At 40.5% G+C, this 19,731-nt stretch overlaps 2 protein-coding genes across 3 annotated transcripts in view; both read right to left on the minus strand.

The window, feature by feature from the left end:
* Positions 1 to 56: 56 nt before the first annotated feature.
* On the minus strand, positions 57 to 16,537 carry ocrl (OCRL inositol polyphosphate-5-phosphatase). 2 transcript variants are annotated; one of them, XM_079168097.1, is made up of 24 exons: positions 16,106 to 16,537; positions 15,272 to 15,350; positions 13,100 to 13,191; positions 12,825 to 12,863; positions 12,396 to 12,509; positions 11,132 to 11,326; positions 10,758 to 10,986; positions 10,440 to 10,616; positions 10,250 to 10,351; positions 10,023 to 10,137; positions 9,407 to 9,523; positions 8,912 to 9,093; positions 8,622 to 8,733; positions 8,054 to 8,163; positions 7,688 to 7,823; positions 7,462 to 7,572; positions 7,097 to 7,262; positions 6,611 to 6,846; positions 5,914 to 5,937; positions 4,560 to 4,676; positions 3,567 to 3,651; positions 3,139 to 3,266; positions 2,720 to 2,831; positions 57 to 2,059 (listed from the first exon to the last, which is right to left on the minus strand). In XM_079168097.1, exons 1-24 carry the CDS (start codon positions 16,146 to 16,148, stop codon positions 1,935 to 1,937), a joined length of 2,946 nt encoding a protein of 981 aa, XP_079024223.1. In that variant the 5' UTR covers positions 16,149 to 16,537; the 3' UTR covers positions 57 to 1,934. The 2 variants fall into 2 exon arrangements, with proteins under 2 accessions (XP_079024223.1, XP_079024224.1); XM_079168098.1 differs by lacking the exon at positions 5,914 to 5,937.
* Positions 16,538 to 17,799: 1,262 nt separating this feature from the next.
* LOC306701710 (protein eva-1 homolog C) overlaps positions 17,800 to 19,731 on the minus strand; it is a gene marked incomplete at both ends in the record, with an annotated part of 3,987 nt that continues 2,055 nt past the window's right edge. Inside the window, 4 exons of the mRNA XM_079167095.1 lie at positions 17,800 to 18,185; positions 19,107 to 19,187; positions 19,275 to 19,346; positions 19,424 to 19,567. Coding sequence (XP_079023221.1) covers positions 17,800 to 18,185; positions 19,107 to 19,187; positions 19,275 to 19,346; positions 19,424 to 19,567 — 683 coding nt within the window. The remainder of the gene's footprint in view (positions 18,186 to 19,106; positions 19,188 to 19,274; positions 19,347 to 19,423; positions 19,568 to 19,731) is intronic.

Raw genomic sequence — 19,731 nt, forward strand, 5'->3', positions numbered from 1 at the left:
TCAAAAAAGCAAAGCGGTCAATAAAAAAGGCGGGGTTTAATGAAAAAAACAAAAAAACAGCTTTAGACAGTTTTATTTCTGTTAAATAAATTAAAAGCACCAAAAATCTGAAAAGTGGAAAACATGGCGCGAGTGTTTCCTCACGTACCTTTAAATGTACCTTAATTTCATGAACAGGTTGTGACAAAACTGAAGACAAAGAAGCACAACGGAGCCACACAGATACATCAGCCGGTACAGAGGGATAAGACAACACTTGAAATTAGAGGTCATTGATTATATTGATTCTGTGTTTAACACGACGAGGATAGTATAAAAGACAAAATGAAAAAAAAATAAATGTCTATCGTAAAATGTCTCTCTCAAATCAGAATCACCAGGAACTCTTCATTCAGGGTCAAGCCACCTTCTGTCAAAGCTTGATAAAAACAATCAGAATTTAGTGTATTGATGGCAACAGGCATTTCTATAAGTGCCATGACAGTCAGTGTTGTCACATTACAGAATGTGCTCACAATCGTCTCCAAACATTAAATCCTCAGAAGCTCAAAAGGTCATAAAAGTCATAAATGTGAATATTTTTGTCGACTGGGAAAACTACTGCTGACATCTCTAAAACTGTAAAAGAGGAAAACTTTTAAAGAGGAAATGACAGTCCATTATACACAGCAGAGCAGTTCCTTATTTCAATAACAATGTTTCGCAACAGTGACTACAGAATATCCTCAGTGGCACAAAGACTGCATCCTGCAGAGTGATGGTCCGTAACATTGTGCACACAGAAAGAGCCGCAGCACCTAAAACGATCTGGATTCACCATTAAGAACATAACGGCTGTGTCTTGGCATCACAACAGCCTAAAACAACGAGAAATGAGCTTTGAGATGTGGCAGAAGTGAGGAAAAAAGACGTGTAAACAAACACCGACAACAGCACCTTCATGACAAACAGGACAAACTGCAGACACCACCATACCGACAGTCAAATACCCATGAAACAGGGAAACGATCACTATTTACACCATTTAAGACATCAGGAACCACGGAGGGCGACTCCTCCCTTGATTCTGGTTAACCAGGAAGTTAGTGTGTTAACATACTTGTTTTGTAACTCAAGAGGAACTGGCAAAAAAAGACGTAAGGCTCACGGCTGGAGTTACACAGAAACAGCAAAACATTCACGACAGAGTTTTCCGATAACAGGATGATAAAAAACAAGAAAGGAATATCTTAAAACCAATGCAGAGCTGAAAATAAACCATATTGTAGTAGAAACCAGAAACTGTTCAGATGAACAAAGAAAAAAAAAATATATATAAATAACAGTTAAAATACAATGAGTATGGTAACAAATAGTTCTTGAAGATATCTATAATAATGTCCCCTCAGTTAAAACGGATGATTGTCATGAGTTATCTAAAGCTTAAACATTCTTAGTGATTCATTTCCACAATTATCCCACTTTTCAAACCATTTGCTTTATACTACTATTCAGTCTACGTCCTAAAACTTCCGTAAATCTCCTTTTCTTTAGTGTAATTGATCTACGGATACATAGTGTTTTCACATTCTTACTACTCACTGTACAGGGGTTGTTTTGGCATGATCACCTCCACTAGGAAGTGTCAGCTGAGGGCGGGGACGACTCTACTCTGGAGACACGGGGCCTTAAGGTCATAAGAAAGTGCGTAGGCATCAGTTCAAACCTAACCCAAGTGCTTCCCGATCCAGCGATGGGTCATTCTGTGATACGACACTTGGTGAAATCGCCACAGCTTCAGTAAAGTCTCGAGTTCCTCTAGCTTGAGAGTTTGTGAAAAGATAGGGTGCAAAACAGCTGCACTGGTCTCCGATAGATGACTGAATACCATGTAAATCAGGTCCAACAGTAAGGCAGGTTGGGAATCCACTCCAAACCCGACCGACGCCGTGAGGTTACTCCTCGTCTCCTGCCATGAGGAAACCCAGGATGAAGTTGATGGCTTTCTGCCGGTCGTGTGGCGTCTGCCTGCCCATCAGCTTGGGAGGGGGACGGATGAGGAGGCTGGCAAAGAGTGTCGCTAAAATAAAAAGAGCAGGACAATAAGGTCAAGAAATGACACTTCTATGTAGTCAAATAAAAGAAAACTATTCTCCATGTTCTGTATTAGCAGCAGCATGAAGACAAAATACACCGTCAAAACATTCATGTCCCTGTAGCCAACCCTTGTGGTTTGTCAGGATATGTAGCAGAATGGCTACCATAAGGGTGATGGGTAAAAGTCCTGACTGACAGAAAATCGAAGGTAACGAGGAGAGTAAATAACTTGTGCTCTCGTCAACTACTGCATCACCCACAATGCCTTTAGACAGGGTACAGTACATTAGTCTGAACTCTGCGCTCTAAAGACCAACACATCATCTCAAGGAATAGGTACCATTAAATATGTTTTTTTATTGTAGCTTAAATTTAATACTGGCATCAAAGTGCCGTATTTTGTGTAAACATTTACATAAAATAATAATAGTCACACTGGATTATGGGGATTGATGTTGTTACCCGATTCTTCGTATTTGTGGGATAAACAACAAACGTATAGAGCCACACAACAAACCATTTATACTACAATGGACTTGTTTTTCTTCAGATGTTGTGCTATGTTGTTCCACTCGATCGAGACATTAAACTGGCTGTTCAACGAGTGTAGTGAGCATTAAGGTAGGAGGTTTCCACTTCATACCTATGAGGCTGGCCGTCAGGTTGTTGTTGTGCGAGTGCTTGAGAAGCTCCTTCAGAAAAGCCATTAAGTAGCGAAACACGTTGCGGTGAGCTCGGGGCAACTGGGAGATTAACTGTCAAAAGTAGAGAAAGGTTAGTCGTACACATTACTGTATGCAGTAAACATCCTGGGATAATGCTGAGCTAAGACATAGCCTTTCTACACTCTTTCCTATACAGCTGCATTAAGATAAAAATACCTAACTGGTCTACATCGTACAGATAACTAACACGGTATGTTAAAGGAATAGGTTGGATCTCTTTAAGTGGGATTGTATAGGTACTTATCCCTAGTCAGTGTAAACCTACAGTAGATGGTGGTAGAAGTAAAAGCACAGAAGATAAGCAAAGTAAGGACGGGGAACTGAAGCGTCACTGCACCTGTTTGCAGAGGCGGCTGTCGTGAGCGCAGTCCAGGCACCGCTGGTAGAGTTCATAACACACCACTGGCTCTGGCAAGGCCTCCAAGAAGATCAGCAGAGCCTCAGCGACAGAGTGGTTACATCCCGCTACATGAACCGTTCAGGAAGAACAAGCTAATACGGAGCGCTATAGATATACCGAGAGAAAGGGCCCCTTCTAACTCTGACCTCCTAACACCATATGGTTACATGCTACCACTATTAATATCGTCATAATAATGCTAATAACAGTGACACATCCTCAAGAACTAACTCAATTAACTCAAGTTAATTGAGTTAGCATGAGCGTATGTGTCTTATTGCCGCTCTTTGTCTTATTTTATGCGGCGTTTGGCATTTCAGTGATTGCAGGACTGGGTCTTGGGGGGACTCCATAAACAAGGATACAGATGGAGTCTGGGATGCTGGTGTCCAGACAGTCGATGATGCTCTGCAGCTCCTCTTGTAGTCCTGGTGTCTGGAACAAGTCCTCCTGGGAGACGCACAGAGACAGACACGGAACATTTAAGAACAGTTCCCACAAGTACTCTGTGCACAATCAGTATATGCTGGTTCATTATGTAGTCATTGTGTCACGCACATAGAAATGCTCACCCAACATTAAGAAAAGTGTGGCCTGTAAATCATCATATAATGAGGAATAAAACATGACATGAACTTCATCTTCAGTATTACATAAATCCCTTTTTCTCTTCAGGGAGACCAGTAAACCCGTCTGTTTCTGCAACTGATGCTAATGGGCCTGAACGTAACGGTGCACACAGAGACCTTCAGAAGGCTCCATGCTGTCGTCGTTGGTCATCAGGACAATAAGCTCGTAACTTAGGTTGGTACCAAACTTAAAAAAAAAACCCCATCTTTCTTTGTATATAAGGAACTATTTTTTATTAGGATCACGATGATTACACTGTAAAGAATTTCTTTTAAATAAACAAATGAATCAATCATGCAAAAAAACATAAAATGTACCCTCACTAATCCAGCGGTGTTTCTGCAAAATGTTCCAATTAAAAAATTGCCCTACTTCCCAGAATAAACTACAACATTTAAAATGTGTTATCTGAAAAAAACTTCAGAAGGAAACTGTAATATTACAAGTGATATTATCTTATCACGTTATAGCATAAGGGCCTTTCCTTGGTCTTTAACAGTGGATTACATGAAAGTGACAGTTAATGGACCATTCTCAACAAACAAAAAGATCACTGAACTACAGCCCTCAAATTCATGGTCTTATCAACTCATGATGGACATCCGTTGAGGTTGTCAGTATCTTATCAGTTGTGGCCAGTATTTAACAAGTTGTAGTGAGCATTTGATCAGTTGTAGTGAGTATTGTATCAGTTGTAGTGAGTATTGTATCAGTTGTAGCCCTCTCACCTGATCACAGGACCTGGTGAAGAGATGGTTGACAAGAATCCAGACTTCTTTGGGGATCTTCAGAGGTTTGTCCTCGGTACTTGCACCATCCATCAGGAAACTCACCTTTGACTTTTCCTGATGAGAGACAACACAGTGAAGTTATTGTACACTAACAAATAGTAGCAGTGGCATTAGATTACTTCCCGGAATAATAAACAATATTCCCCCATTTATTTATTCCAAGAAAATGATTGAAATCATGACATTTATTCCCATGCTGTGAGATTTCTAGTGACTGCACATGAGACTTCTCATCAATTAGTGATGGAGCAGAAGGTAAAGTGAGGTCAGGATTATTTCTAAGGTCTGGAAACTCGAATGAAGTAGAGCCATTTAAAAAAGAAAAAAAAAAAAAAAAAAGGGCTGGATATCACATTCTTGTCGCTGCAAATGGATTTCCGAGACTCACGAGAGACATCCAAAAATAACCAGAGCTAGTGAGGCTGCACAGAGATGCAGAGGAAAGTGGAGTGGGGGGGACGATGCTAACATGCATAATGCATTTTCTGTAAATTGTCAACTGTGAACATTCAGGATATTTAGAGTGTGGTGAATCTTCCAGAGGGGATTCAAAACCAAGAATGCTTCAATATAAATGTATATATTGTTACATTGTTCGGAAACTAAGTGGATATCTGTTTACTCGTGCAGCTACTCAGTTTCACTGATCAGTAACTAGTTATGAAACGGAAGAGGAGACATTTGTTCGGGGGGGGGGGGGGGGGCAGTCAGGGTGACCTGCTGTGAAATGGGATTTAGTGTGTTTGCGTGTCTTGAGTTTCATTGGACTGGTGTACGCGGTCCTGAATGGGCCGGGGAAGATTTAACTGATCCGCGCACACAGATTATAACTAAGCTGGCACGGTCTGCTCTAGGATTGCCTTTAGGGTTAACAAGTGTTGGGCTTGTCAGCTTTCTGAAATGTAGAGTATGCACTGATTCCATTTTCTGATTAGCTAGTGAAGCCACTTTCTAAATCAACCTAAGGGCAGAAAATATTGGAGCCGATATTGACTGCACGTTAAAAGGAACAGTCCAACATTTTAGTAAGAACGCTTTGTTACTTACGCATACATCTATTTCTACTACTGTATGTCAATCTTTATGGTTAAAGTTAGACATTAACAGGATGTAGTGCACACTGGGGCGTTTGCTGATATCATTTCCTCACATGAATGACTCAGATAATACTAGAACCACTTTATCTTTATGACACGAGCGACTGAGGAAGGTCAATAAAGTGTCATAAAGCTAAAGGTAATATTGACCCTGATTTTCCCGATGGCGGATCACTATTGAGCTAATATTTTACCTTTTCCATGTAGCTGTCCTCTCCCTGAGCAAGAAGTCAGCCCACAACCACAGTGAAGAGTTGGAAAGGTATGATCAAGGCAATTAGAGGCGATGAAAGGAAACAAAAGAAGAAAGAACAAAGTAGATAGAAGAAGAATGCATGAACACAGAATCACAAGACAAGATTATGGATTGTTCTTGTATAAATCATTGATCAAATCCACAAGGCCAGTAGGAAAGTGGAATAGTTCAAATAGAAATAAAAGGAGTACTGAATGATAGTATAATCCTAAACAAAATCGGATTCATTGTAAAATAGCAATATGGACAGACTGAGGTGAATGTGTGACGACCAGAGGAGTCTATTTATGGACCTAACCGGAGTCAGTTGTCCCTGTTCTCTAGGAGCTATAGGCCTATGTTTTTGCCACTTCCTCGTTCCCTTGGCCCCTTTCAGCCAGAAATATACAGGTTGAGACATTCTTTTTGCTCTCCAAATATAGTTCTCTCTCTGTGACCGAGTTTAGCCTGAGGGAGTGAACCAGCTCTCACATGTCTGCTCAGGTTTCAGGTGGTGAATAGCTACAGAGTGAGGCACAGCCATCTATCCTACGTTTCCACAATCAGAGCTTCAACTAACCCGAGGAAAATAATGCGTCTCTGCTCACTAATCCCATCACTTTTAACATGTACGATTGGGTTTCCCTTTCCCTCACCAGGTCAATTAGTTTGGTGATGGGGATCTCTCTGATGGGCTTCTTCATCCGGCACAGAGTGTCCAGCGAGGTGCCAAAGCAGCTGGGCTGGTAGATGCCGGAGATGGTGATGAAGTAGTCTTTGCCACGGTCCAGATGGAGCACCAGAATGTCCTCGATGGTGTCTTCTCCAGAGTTCAGCAGCGTGACGGAGTCTTTACTGACGTACACCTCCAGATAGATCTCCAAGATCTCATCTGTTCAGGAGGATAAGTCAGGGTTTTAAAAAGACGGTGAATGGTCCTCCACAATAGTCGAATGACACTACAGCGGCACATGTGGGACATACAACAGTACAATGTTTCCTGACGAAAGACAGCTAAACTTATAATCTGCCTTTGACATTCCATCACCAATGATTGAAACACTACATGATCACGAATCTAAAATTCAAGGTAACAAGACTAAAAACAAACAAAATAGAAAAGGGGAGTTATTCAGACTTACTCGGCTCGAGGAATCCTTCGCTTGGCTCGGCGCGGAGCCACGACTTGCAATACTGCGAGTCATTGAGTTTGGGGATGAAGGCGAAGTGACAGGGGACCTGCCCGTCATTCGTTATTTGGAAACGCTCCTTCTGAAGCTGCCGGAATTTCACATTTCCAAATGCAAACTGCATAACAGGGAAAAGAGAAGCAACATGAACAACAGATTCACCAGAAACTCTATCCTCCTAATCTGTGGAGAAATTACATAAAACTACCGTTTATCAGGTTACCCGTGATTAGTGCCTGAGATGATATCAGAGGAAGGAGCAGAAGACAGATTCTCAGTATAGTGAGTGTATGTGTACGAGAGGACTGTATTTATACCTCTCTCTTGTCCAGAGTTACAGATGGAAGGAAATCATTCTCCATTCGGTCCATCGCCCGAACAATCTCCTCAAACACCTTTTTGTGGCGCTGCTCATTTACCACCTTCACCTGTAGAAAAACACACAGGTTATATTTATCAGAATTAACAGCAGAACCGTGCATGTTTGACCAAAAACCAGTCAGTCAGTTGATGGGGTTTTTATTTGACAACATGGCTTCTTACCCCGACACTGAAGACAGCGCTGACAGGCTTGTGGTCACTAGTTTGTAGCTCCATGTGACTTCGATATTTGAGCTGCTGGACATTGTTTCCTCTCCACAGGATTCTGTCACACCAAGCCGGGACTCGACACTTTCCACTGCAACAGCCACAGGGTCAGAGGCAAAGTTACGGGTCAGACATCACACACACACACACACAAGTACTGCTGACTCTGTATTAGTGTAACGATAAAGCTGGAAAGAGATTCCTTACTGGCAAAATATAATCAGGATTCCAAAGAAGGAAAAAACAAAACTGAGGAAAAGTTGGCAATAGCGATACAAAGCCTGGAGGAAGTTTGAGAATCAAATCATGAAAAAGATATACCTTGAGTCCCATCGATCCGTTTTGGGGTCGTACTTGTATGTGGGGAGGAAGTTGATCTCTCCCTCCATGAAGTCTGTGAAGGCTCTCTTTGTCTGCCTCTGAATGTTTAACTACACAATGAAAAGTGGCAACATTTCAAAGTATTATTTGGTGAATGAGTGTTTAGTTTAGGGCTATAGTTCAATATATTCATTTATTGTCTTTTATAGAATCATATAGTGATGAAATCATATATCAAGATTCACAAGTGTATTGTCTAAATTGATATTAACAAGCACATACTATCTCAAATTTCTCAGAAAATCTGATTATTTTGCACTTATTAATAAAATGAGAAGTACATTTCATTTGTCGAGTATACAAAAATAGGCTTTACCAAGTGGTTAATTCATATAGACCATTTATTTACGAAATTACCAGAAAAAATCCTATATACATCATTATTTTATAGATAGATAGATAGATAGATAGATAGAGATAAAAAAAGAGTCATATCTTATGTCAAATGACTTAATACACGACAAATGTTTAAAAGCCAAAGAGGTCAATGTTTTTAAAAAGCTCTTACCTGATCAACCTCCTGAAGCTTTTTTAGCTCATTCTGAGAAATGTGCTGTTTGACCTCAGCAGAATCGTATAAGAACAGACGATAGTTTAAATCCCCGAGCCAGATCACTACACTGAAACACAAACGACACAGAGATAGTTCAAAACAAAGGAAGGCTGGAAATATGAAAAATCAACAATAAAACACAAACACTGTTAACAAACCCTCAAACTCATGATCCAAGCACAACCAATGAGTGTAAAATCTGACATTAGTTCAACACTCTGGACATGAATGAGTGAGGGACTCACTCGTGCTTGACGATGCTGAGAGGGGGGTGGTCCAGTAAGTGGAAGGTCATGCGGGCACAGATGTCTTTATAGTCCTGGTTGCGGCGCTCAAAGTCTTCCACGTGTGCCGCTAGATGGGAGTTGACGATGCAGAAGCTAGTGTTGTGGAAAACAAACCTCACTGCCACACCTCCTTTGTTTCCCTGAAAGAATGAAACAAAAAGGAGATCTGTGTGTCAGTTTGACAGGTAACACTTGTTGTAATTTAGGCAAATACAAGCAGGAAAACGTTCTGTGTAACATTAAATAAATCAAACAGAAGATCAGTAAATTGTAAATACTGTAATCAAGAAAACAAAAACATCACTTTTTTAGTATTTCTTAACACTAAGCCATTTGACTTATTTTTCTGCTGCACTTGAAAGAAAGAAAAAGAACACATGGCCCATTTATCCCTTGATTGTTTATCACTACGTGTACTTTGAGGCAGTGCAGTAAGTGTAGTGTTGAACAAACCATTTTTCCCATGATTCCTGTGCCCACATGCTCTGCAGCCACTTCCTTTATATGATTCTTGTGATTCTTTTTGACAAACACCACGAGCATCATCCCAACAAGACGTATGATTCGGACCTGTAGACATAAAGAAAAAGCAAGTTAGCACATTTGCAATCTTGTGGTTTGTTGGATGATATGCTTTTGTCCAACCAAATTCTCAATGGTCGGACAATCACTGGTAAGAAGAAAAAACGCTTCTTTACTATCTTCGGGGCCGGGGATGATGGGAGTGTCTGCATCTTCGTCTCTCAGACCTCAGTCCGGACAATTGTGCTACTAAATTTATAAAGCTGGTGGTTTGCGAGTGACGATTGGTTTATTAATGCATATTTTTGTGGGTTGGGCTGTGGGGATCGGTTCTATATAATAAGCAGGTAGAATCTAGAGACAGTATCCATTCATAGTAAATGGCTTAATCTATTATCGCACTTTTATACAATCTGCATTACATTCACGCACAACTCCGATGGTCAGGGGCAGATTTATTGTTATTTTTACATCCCTGTCTTGCCCATGGAAACTTTGAAACGTTGACGAGAGGAACTGGGTATAAAGTCGACTTTTCTCTACTCACCTTCTTGTATTTGGCTTTTCGGTGCAAGCTCCTCTCCATTGCTTCCACCCACAGCTGTTCCTTGGACGAGTCCATGTAGAAGAAAGCTTCAGTGCTCAAGTCCAACTCTTGAAACCTAGAGTCATAAACCAAGTCCCCATATTAACGGATGTTTTCAAGCAAGTGCAGAGGACGATATGCATTACTTCATGGTCAGAAAATGTCCTGTGTGATAAATTCTCACTGACCCCAGAGCATACATATCAGGAGGTTCTGGGTCACAGCAGAGCCACGGCTCAAGGCCGCTGTCTGGAGCCTGGCCGTTCACGTTCCAAGTACCTGTGAAAATCCTAATGAAACACAAATAAACAGTAGTTATGCACAGCTCTAAACTAAAATCTAAACTAACAATGAACAGAATGAAGACAGCCCTCTCACCTGAAGGTCTTGAGGTCCACATACTCATTCTCCTTCTTACCCAGGCGGTGTTTGATGAGGTATTCTCTTTGTCCTGCCTGGCTGGAAAACATGGCCTGTCTCATGCTGTTGGTGGAGGTGGGGCTGTCGCACCAAGACGTCGGCCTGTCCGTGCTGTCATACCCGGACCTAAAACTACTGGAATGGAAAAGGTAAGTATTATTTAGCACTGGATAGATTCCACTTTGGGATAATGACCGTTTTAACCGATATAAACTATTTTTTGCCGGTTTCCAGTGCTTCCTGTAAACCTGGTAAGATGTCATGGTGTCAACTTACTCTGGTCTGGAGTTGTCTTTGGTCTGTAGGGAGACAGCTCTGTCTTTAGGGATGGGTGGAGGAGGCAGAGGATTGGATGGAGCGTAGGAGGCTTTGCGCGGAGGTAGAGGGGGAACCGGAGGAGGTTCCCTGACAGCAACTATGCGATTCTGGTGGTTCTTCTTTTCCTCCACTTTGTGATTGAAGTTGTCCTCAAAGCCAAAGTCTGAGGCAAGTGATTGAACTGGATCTTCAGAAACAATAGAACAGTAAAAGCTGAGGATTCAATCTAACAGCAACAGAAAATGATTTGGAAGACAAGACTGAGGTTTTTTTTTTAAGCAATCATTTATGCTTTGTATTTGTCTCAATGTAAACATGTATTTGTACATTACCTGCGTTGGTCTGATTTGTTGACCTGCTGTTGTTGAGGTTGGGAGGCAGTACATTGGTAGATCTGGGTGGGATGTCTCCAGGGCCCACAGAGTTAGCCGTCTTGTTGGCTCTTTGCGGTGGGATGGGGACATCACCTCTCAGGGCTGTTGGTGCAAGGGGCTCCATCGCTTTGGGTTTCGGGAGTTTGGATTCAACTAAAAAAAAAAATGTAAACAGCATTGTCAGAAGGAAGCACACAATGATCAACACTCAAGTAAAACCTTACTCAAGCAGAAGGAGCACGTTTCCAGAGATCATTTTAAGATACAAAATAAATAGGGCTGGGCAAGTTAATGCATTATTATCGCGTTAATTAATTAACGCCGCCAATTGTTTTATCGCGCATTAACGCAGTTTTTTTTTTATTATTCAGCGGACATTTTTAACACAAGAACCGGGCAGCGAGCGGTGAACAGCTGTGTTTGTGTGGCGCCTCTTCCTTCTCCTCCTGCTGCTATAAAGACTGAAGAGGACACAGAGCTACTCTAGCACTACTGATTACTATAGGATGAATAATAACAGCTCACTTATGGCTGGACGGTAAATTCAGTTGATAAGTAATCGTCTTTTACTGGAATCATATATCGAGATATCTTGAAAAACAGTTACATTGTAACGAGCACATATTAACTCAATTTGCTTAAATAATCTGAATTGATAAGAGTTCTGTTTATGGGACTACCCTATAATGGGATAGAAGGCGAGGCCTAAGCTTACTGGCCGACGATGATGATGCTTCAAAAGCTATCATTTCTCCAGGGTGTCGTTTAGTGAGGCTGAGGACTAAAACGTGGATTCAATAGCTACAGTTTACATTCACATCAGAATTGCAATTTGGCAAAACCCAGTAAAAATGTTTTGATCTACTTACTAGATAAATAAAGATAATCACGGGAACTTTTGGAGACTACTATAGTGTAATACACATGAACACCATAACAACGTCTCCATATTTTGTTTGCTCATTTCAGGAGCAGTATGAGCTACATTGCTCAAAATAATATGTAAGAATTACAGCATAGTGACGCAAGTCTTGCCTTTAAAAGGTCAATCTGAATTTTTAAGGCAGCAAAGTGACTCTCTCCACTAGTGTGTGTGTGAGACGAGTATACACAGGAAATCAGCGAGTGGTGTAATCCACCCACGGTGAATAAATGTTAGATGAGCGATTAAATAATGAATCATCCAACTGCTCTAAACTACCGACAGACAGTGACGTCTTACCTTGTTGCTGAGCACTAACCACCTGGGCTAAGAAGGTCTGAGTCCAATCATTGTCCTCGAGTTCCAACAGCAGCTCTGGAGCCCTTTCTCCTTTGATTCGTATCCTAACGCCGGCTTGAGAGGGGTACGGAAAACACAGACGCTTACACACATGTTGACACCTTAGAAACGCAGACTGTCTAGAAAACAAAGCGAAGTGATTTAATAGTGAACCAACTCAGCATTCTCTCAGAGAGCCCTGGTAACCCACGACCAGCGTCTGCTCCTGAATAAAGGACATTTGGCTTAAGGCGTGCTCTAAAAATGGGGCTGAGTTGCAATAAATGCCGTGTTTCCAACGATACAGGCCCATTTTATTATTGCCGGCTTGCACGAAGGACCAAAAACAACATTTTCTGCATAAAAACAGGAGAGGTAAAACATACTTACAAGCTACTGAGAGGTTGATAAGAAGAGCCTCTTCAGCCTCTGAAATGAAAGAGGAAAGAGCTTAAACGCTGCCCAAGCAGATCAAAAGGTGAAGGAAACCAAAAGGTGTTATCAATTATTTCAACAGGCTCAAGTTGATTTTTTTATTTTGTCCTTCCAAGTGCAGAGGAAATGCTCCCTGGACTTTCACTTTCACACCACTGTGAAGTGACCCTGAGTAAACAGTAACAGTAAATACTGTGAATTTGATATTAAGGAAAAAAGAAGCCGCATACCTCGCACAAATTCAAAATGACCGTTGATGGGTATCCACAGCTCAGCCACTGGATGAGACACGACAGCATCAGGGGTCGCCAACACACCCAATCTGGATGAGAGCAGCACAGAGTCCCACTTAACATCCGCTCCGTCACGTTTAATATAATGTAAGATCATCAATAAAATCATGTAACACAAAGCATATGCAGACGGCCTGCAGCTATTTTTCTTTTATTCTCACAACAGCCATCATTTTTATTGCAATTAAAACGGTTTCATGCACTGAACATTTGCAATGCAACATGGGTAAATGTACAATTAGGGTTAGATCATGATCATGAACTTCTGAATTTAAGATTTACAAAAATCTGAAATGCACATGCACACATGCAAAAGTCTCTTTTAGTCTAATTTGCAGTCCAGTAGCTTTAGTTGAATACGCAATCAATTAACTAACAAGCGCACTGCTTCAGTCAAGTCTTGTCGACTAAAGTCCAGAGTAGCAACCTGGCACACATTCAGAGGAGCCTAGCTTTGAGTCATTAAATAATCAACATAAGCAGCTTCAAATCTCCGATGTGGGTTAATATAGGCGAGGTCATATTTCACTCTCTAAGAATGGCCGACAAACAGCTTGCTGGGCACTGCCCACACTTCCCCTCCACTTCACAATGAGTCGGATTACTGTAGAAGAGGAAAATGAGTCAGCTCTGCTGTGTCAGAGGAACTCACAGTTCTCCAGAGTCTGCAAGGGACCCTCGGATGCCGCAAGCTAACGGAGCCTCTCAAGAGCGTGGACGAAATAACTGAAACACCCCAAAACGGTAGCTCTGAATTAGAAATGTTGTTGAACTCATGGCGGTTTAAATTTGAGACTGTCAGACATGCTGCTTCAACTCAATATTTATTTTGAGACCTCACGATCGTTCACGGTTTCTATTATCTATACTATATCTACAAATTATTATTGATGAATCAGTGGCAATAGTCTTTAAAATCCTCAACACTAAATGCAAAACACAGGAAAAACTATACTATACTTCATGAAAAGTTGAATTAACAGCACTAATATACAGCCTCAAAGACGAACACAAAACACTTCAGAGAGTTTCAAATAACACCAAACTGTCAGATTAACTTGGTATTTCCTGTAGGGTTGCTGCATTGTAATATGCTTCTTCTGTTAACCTTGCGATAACGTCATGTTCCATACCGATTCCAGAAATGTCAACAAATGTCACTTTTGCAGGTTTTTCGCAGTTGAGTGTGAGTGGTTTTAACACAGTCAGCTGAGGATGGAGCTCGGGTGCCCATGTGAGTCTCATTACGGTCGAGGACTAAGTGGAGGAATTCTGGATAAAGGATAGTGTAATTGCTTTCTCCCTCACTCTAGCTGTTCCACACCACAACCTGCTACAAACACAAACAGCACTGATCATTTAAAGACACCCACAACATTCCCTTTCACAAAACGAACGGCTGAAGCTGCCGAGACCAGGGTTAAAATGAAAAAGCACAAATATAACACTGAACCAAATGACTGCAGCTCCATGGACACAACTGTTCTGACATCTGAAGAGGAGGTCAATGAAAGGCACTGATCCACACAGCAACAAATTCATTTCAGCTCGAAACACTGAACATTTCTGTGACTATCACCTGGAACAATCGTTGCAGGTCCTCAGGTTGTGTGTATGACAAGGTGTACAACACAAGAAAAACAAAGAAATAGAAATGCTAAATAGTAGCATTGGTTTCTGATAGAACACTTGACCTGTTTGATTTTAGCCACTCAAACTACCTCCAGCAGAATAATTTGTATGTAATGCCATTTGCTATAAAATCTATTAATTTGATAAGACAAAAAACCCTAATACACTACAATCAAACCGTAGATTAAACATTAAAAGCCATATTACCCATGAAAAGCAAAACAACTATTCAGTGCACGTCAAATTAAGCCCATACAGACAAACAGCAAGTATCTACCTTCTAACAAAACGAAAAGTTGTCATAACTTGGGATTTCATCAGAATAAAGCAAAAGCTATAGAAAGTGGAAGCAGCAGATGAACTTCTAAATCCTTGAGGTGTTCAGAGCTCCTTCGAAACCTGCGGCATCTCACTAGATTCACCTTCTATCTGACGAAAGCACATTGATATTTAGTCATCAGGTTGTCTGATACTTACTTAAACTCTCCCCTGCGCTCAATTAGTGACAGCAGTCTGGGCTCCTTCTGGCCAGCCCTCAGCTCCTGAACTTTCACAGTGTGAGCATCACAATCAAGGAATTATGTTTGACTCAGGATGAGAATGAAGCACTTGGACATCACAAGCACCGAGTTGCTATTTTAATTAACCTCAGACAAACAGACAGACCTCACTGTCATGTTAAGCCGATACATTAGTATGCGTGTGGTTAGATTGAAGATACTCAGAGGTGATGATCTTTGTTTAAAGAAGCCATGCTTATTGAACAATCAGAGGCAAATTAATGTGACAAAGGAAAAAAAAGAGATGGTGGCCAAGTTGGTTAGTGGCAGCCAATTAACCATTAACCTGAAATAAATCATGGCTAACGTTATTCTGCTCAAGAACAATATGGTTAACTTAAGAGGAGCCTGGTTATATTGGTGTGGTTACTAGTGAACTGAATTAAAAGTCGGCTGTAACGTAAGTTGTACGATAACCAGAGGAATTAACTCGTATAGGTTAACAGCAATCGCTAGCTAAAGTTATTTAACACAGTCAATGCATCTTGTTATCAACTAAAGCTAATTGTCAAGTTATCCGAATGGCTAACGTTAACAAACATTAACTGACGTTAAAGCTAACGTTACCTGACGTTAAAGCTAACGTTAACTGACATTACCTGACGTGAAAGCTAACGTTAACTGACATTACCTGACGTTAAAGCTAACGTTAACTGACGTTAAAGCTAACGTTAGCCAACGAGCTAAAGGAAACTGGACCTGAAATACACACTCGTACACAAAAATGTGTAACTTAATAAAAAAAAGGATATTGCCAAGCACTCCTCGTCGTACATCCCCAAAGACGACTCCATTCTTACCGATAGATGTTAAATAGCAAAAATGATCATTGGCAAACGACTTTGTGTTGATTGAGTCCAGACACGCAGAGAGAGAAAGTTAAATCTCCACCCGGTGCGGTGGCGGCCTTCCGGAATGACAGCTGTTTGGTGCTAATGCTAATAATGCTAACCGCTTGTTAGCCAGCTGTGGCTGTTGCTGCTGCTGGATGTGGGCACGACTGTTCATTAGAGTCGGGAAGTCACAATATCGCGCTTAGTGATCGCCATTCTTCAAAAGCCTTGAAGTGTCTTGGTTCTCTTCTATGTCAGGCAACAGGCTGACTAGACTAACGTTACATAGCTGATGGGTTGTGGCTGATTTAAGCTAACGTTAGCTATTTAACGATACAACAGTAGAGTTTACGAAGTGGACTCCCTCCCTCTTCTGTTCCTCGTCTTGATTTCTAGCGACGGTTGGCAAGAATTTGAAGATAAATAACGCCACCTTCTGCCTCGGAGTGTGGACCAGAGCCATAACGATGCTTCTCAGGCCTGTCGATACAAAAACACAAAATAAAACCTGCAGTGTCATGTGGTAACTTCATAATTATTTCCATGTCAGAGATACACTAAATCTGTGTGTCTTCTTTTGGGGGTTTGGGATTAGCTTGTTGCAGGTGGTGGAATGTAACTAAGTACATTTAGGTGAAGGACTGTAATTTAAGGTGCTTTAACTTTACGTGCATCAATTTTATTTTCATGTCATTTCTAATTCACAACATTTCAGAGGGAAATGTTGTATTTTTAATTTCTCTACAATTCTGTAGAGAATCTTCGGTTTAGTTACTTTACAATCGAATATGTTTGCACATTAAGCATAAAGAGAGATTATTAAAAAAAATTATGTTTTGTTTTAATTATCCAACAGTACATACAGCTGAATCTATTAGTCGATTAATCAATTACGAGATTGACAGAAAATTAATTAACAACCATTTCAACAGTTGTTTTGGTCAATTTTCATGCAAAGAACACAGATTGTATATAAGAAGGTAAACACATTTCATGGTTCAAGCTTTACAAATTTGAGTATTTGTTTCATCTTCTAATTAATTAAATTTACTTTTAATAATGTTGAGGTTTGAACTAAAACAAGGATTGTGAAGATGTCCCTTTGGGCTCTGGGTACTGTGATGACTTCTCACAATTTCTAGACTTTTTATAAACCAAGCAATCAATCGAATATTCTAGAAAATAATTAGCAGATTAATACATCATAAAAACAATCCTTAGTTGCAATCTTATAACAAAACAGATATTGAAATTTTATTTAGGATCCACAATTGTCAAATAATTTTCTCCTGATTATTTCAGACGTATACATTTTCAGGTTTTTAATACACAGTATCATATATTATTTTTTACATTTTACATGACATCCAAGGACGGATGTCTGAATGTATACAACAATTAATTGAAAGAACATTGTGTATTGTTAATCTTAATAACGATTATAATTAATCTAGCACCTTAGGACTTTGTATATTTCACTCTTTATTGTTTAAAGTCACTTTGCCATGATTGAAAATACATGGATAGGTAAACTGAATGTGCATTATTTCAGTCCACAACTTTAATCATAGCTGAAGGATACTTTCGAAGTAGTTTCACACATAAATGTTTCTCAATTGTTGTAGGTTTTAATCTTGTGAATGGCGTAAGGGCTGGAGTCTCGGTGTGGCCAAATGTCTCCGTTGGGCAGATCCCTCGCCTGTTCCACGTCTCGATCAACCATCTCTACTGTCAAGGTGGAAGGACTGAGGGTTTCTGTCGTGCGGTAGGATTGTGTGAGGTGACGGAAGGACGACGTGTCTGAGATGTCATCGTCAAAGAGGTCCTCCATGAGCTCCTTGCTTCGTCTGTGAGATGCTTTAAACTCTTCCTTCAGGTCAGAAACCAGGTCTTTAACATCTCTCACTAATGTGGACCGTATACCGAACAGGCAGAGCAGGAACACCAGACCAGCACAGATGCCAGAGACAAAGTACAGAGCAACTCGCTCTGGGAAATCTGGAAGAGACCGAGACATGCAATGATCATGGATCAAAATACCTTCCAAATGTGGCACAAAACAGAAAATTCACAGTTGTTAAACATATTGGCCCTTTGAACCAAATGATTCCTTAAAATACTTTTCTGGTGTTTTTACATGTCATCTAATTTACCACAAATTGCTTTACTGTTTACAATTTACCAAAGCATGCCCTAAGTTTTTATGTGATTGATGCATCATTTCCAAAGCAGCCACCAACTCCATGTCCTTTCAGTACTGTGTGAAAATCAACGTGCAGAGGCTTTGAACTCAATCAAAAAAGGCAATAGAAAAATGGGAACAATAATTAGTCTTTTAGTCTTTGCTTGGTAATGTAGTTAAAAGCAAAAAATGTATTGACAAATCTTCATGGACGTTGTAATTGTGTTCATATTTGATATACATTTTTTGTCCATATCAGCTATTCTTTATTGACATGGATGTTTGAGTTTCCCCACCAGCACATTAACTTCAGAGATTAAGAGTAATGAAAAAAAAAAAGCAATCTAAGCTTTCAACTGTATTATCGTCCATGATTATGTACCTTGACACAAAAAGTAGCTTTCATGTATAAGCAGGCTGATTTTAATACATGGAATGACTGTCTGACTGAAATTAAGAAGAAAGAAAACACCCATCAAAATAAAGAAACTATGGTATGCTTTGGAAAATGATCAGCAGTGATGCAAAGTATTTATGCAAATAATATATATTACTGCAGAACAATGGAGTGTCGAAATATTTTAAAATGCTCAGTTCGTGCAAAAAGAAGCGAAAGGAACAAGAATACTTGAGCTGTTCGAGAAGCCAGTTCTTCCACTTTTTTACAGTTTTGTAGAGCTAAAACATGCTAAAACAATGGTATGGCCCTTTATTTAGGCAGGCATCAGCGCACATACCCAATATTTTTTCAATGATCTCCAGAGAGTTGGTTATGAGCACGTTTTGAGGCCTGTAGGTGGGGCCAGTGTACCATCCACCTGCAGGTGAGAGGGGTCTGGGCTCAGACACCAGTCAAAGTCTGCTGCATGCAACAAAACCTGTGAATATGTTCTGCTTACTCTCACCATGTGTGTAGTCTGAGATCATGAAAGGATCCGTTGACCCTCGGCCCACATCCTCCAGGAGATACCGGGGCACTGAATAGAAAATTTAAGATTATTACATAATGTGGCAAACCATGTCACAAGCAGTTTAAACCCGGTTTGTCACTTACCACAAGTGTAGGAGACTCGCAGGTGTTTCCTGGTGCCGGGAAAGCAGGGGTCCCCGAAGATTTGAGTATCGGCCACTAATGAGCAGTTTGCTCTACCGTGACACCTGCGTGACACTTTCCTCAGAGCCGAAGGTGACAAACACTCTGGAATAAATTAAGTCAAGTAAAATGAGTATTATGTTCATTATAAGAAATCAGTCAATTGTTGCAACATTAGGCTCTGGTTTAAATCTAACCTCTAATATATACTAAGAAATAAACAAATGATTCTCCACTGTGTCTATAGAACTGATATTTGTTCCACATTT

Source organism: Pholis gunnellus (genome assembly GCF_910591455.1).
Source record: "Pholis gunnellus genome assembly, chromosome: 10".
NCBI classification, from domain to species: Eukaryota; Metazoa; Chordata; class Actinopteri; order Perciformes; family Pholidae; genus Pholis; species Pholis gunnellus.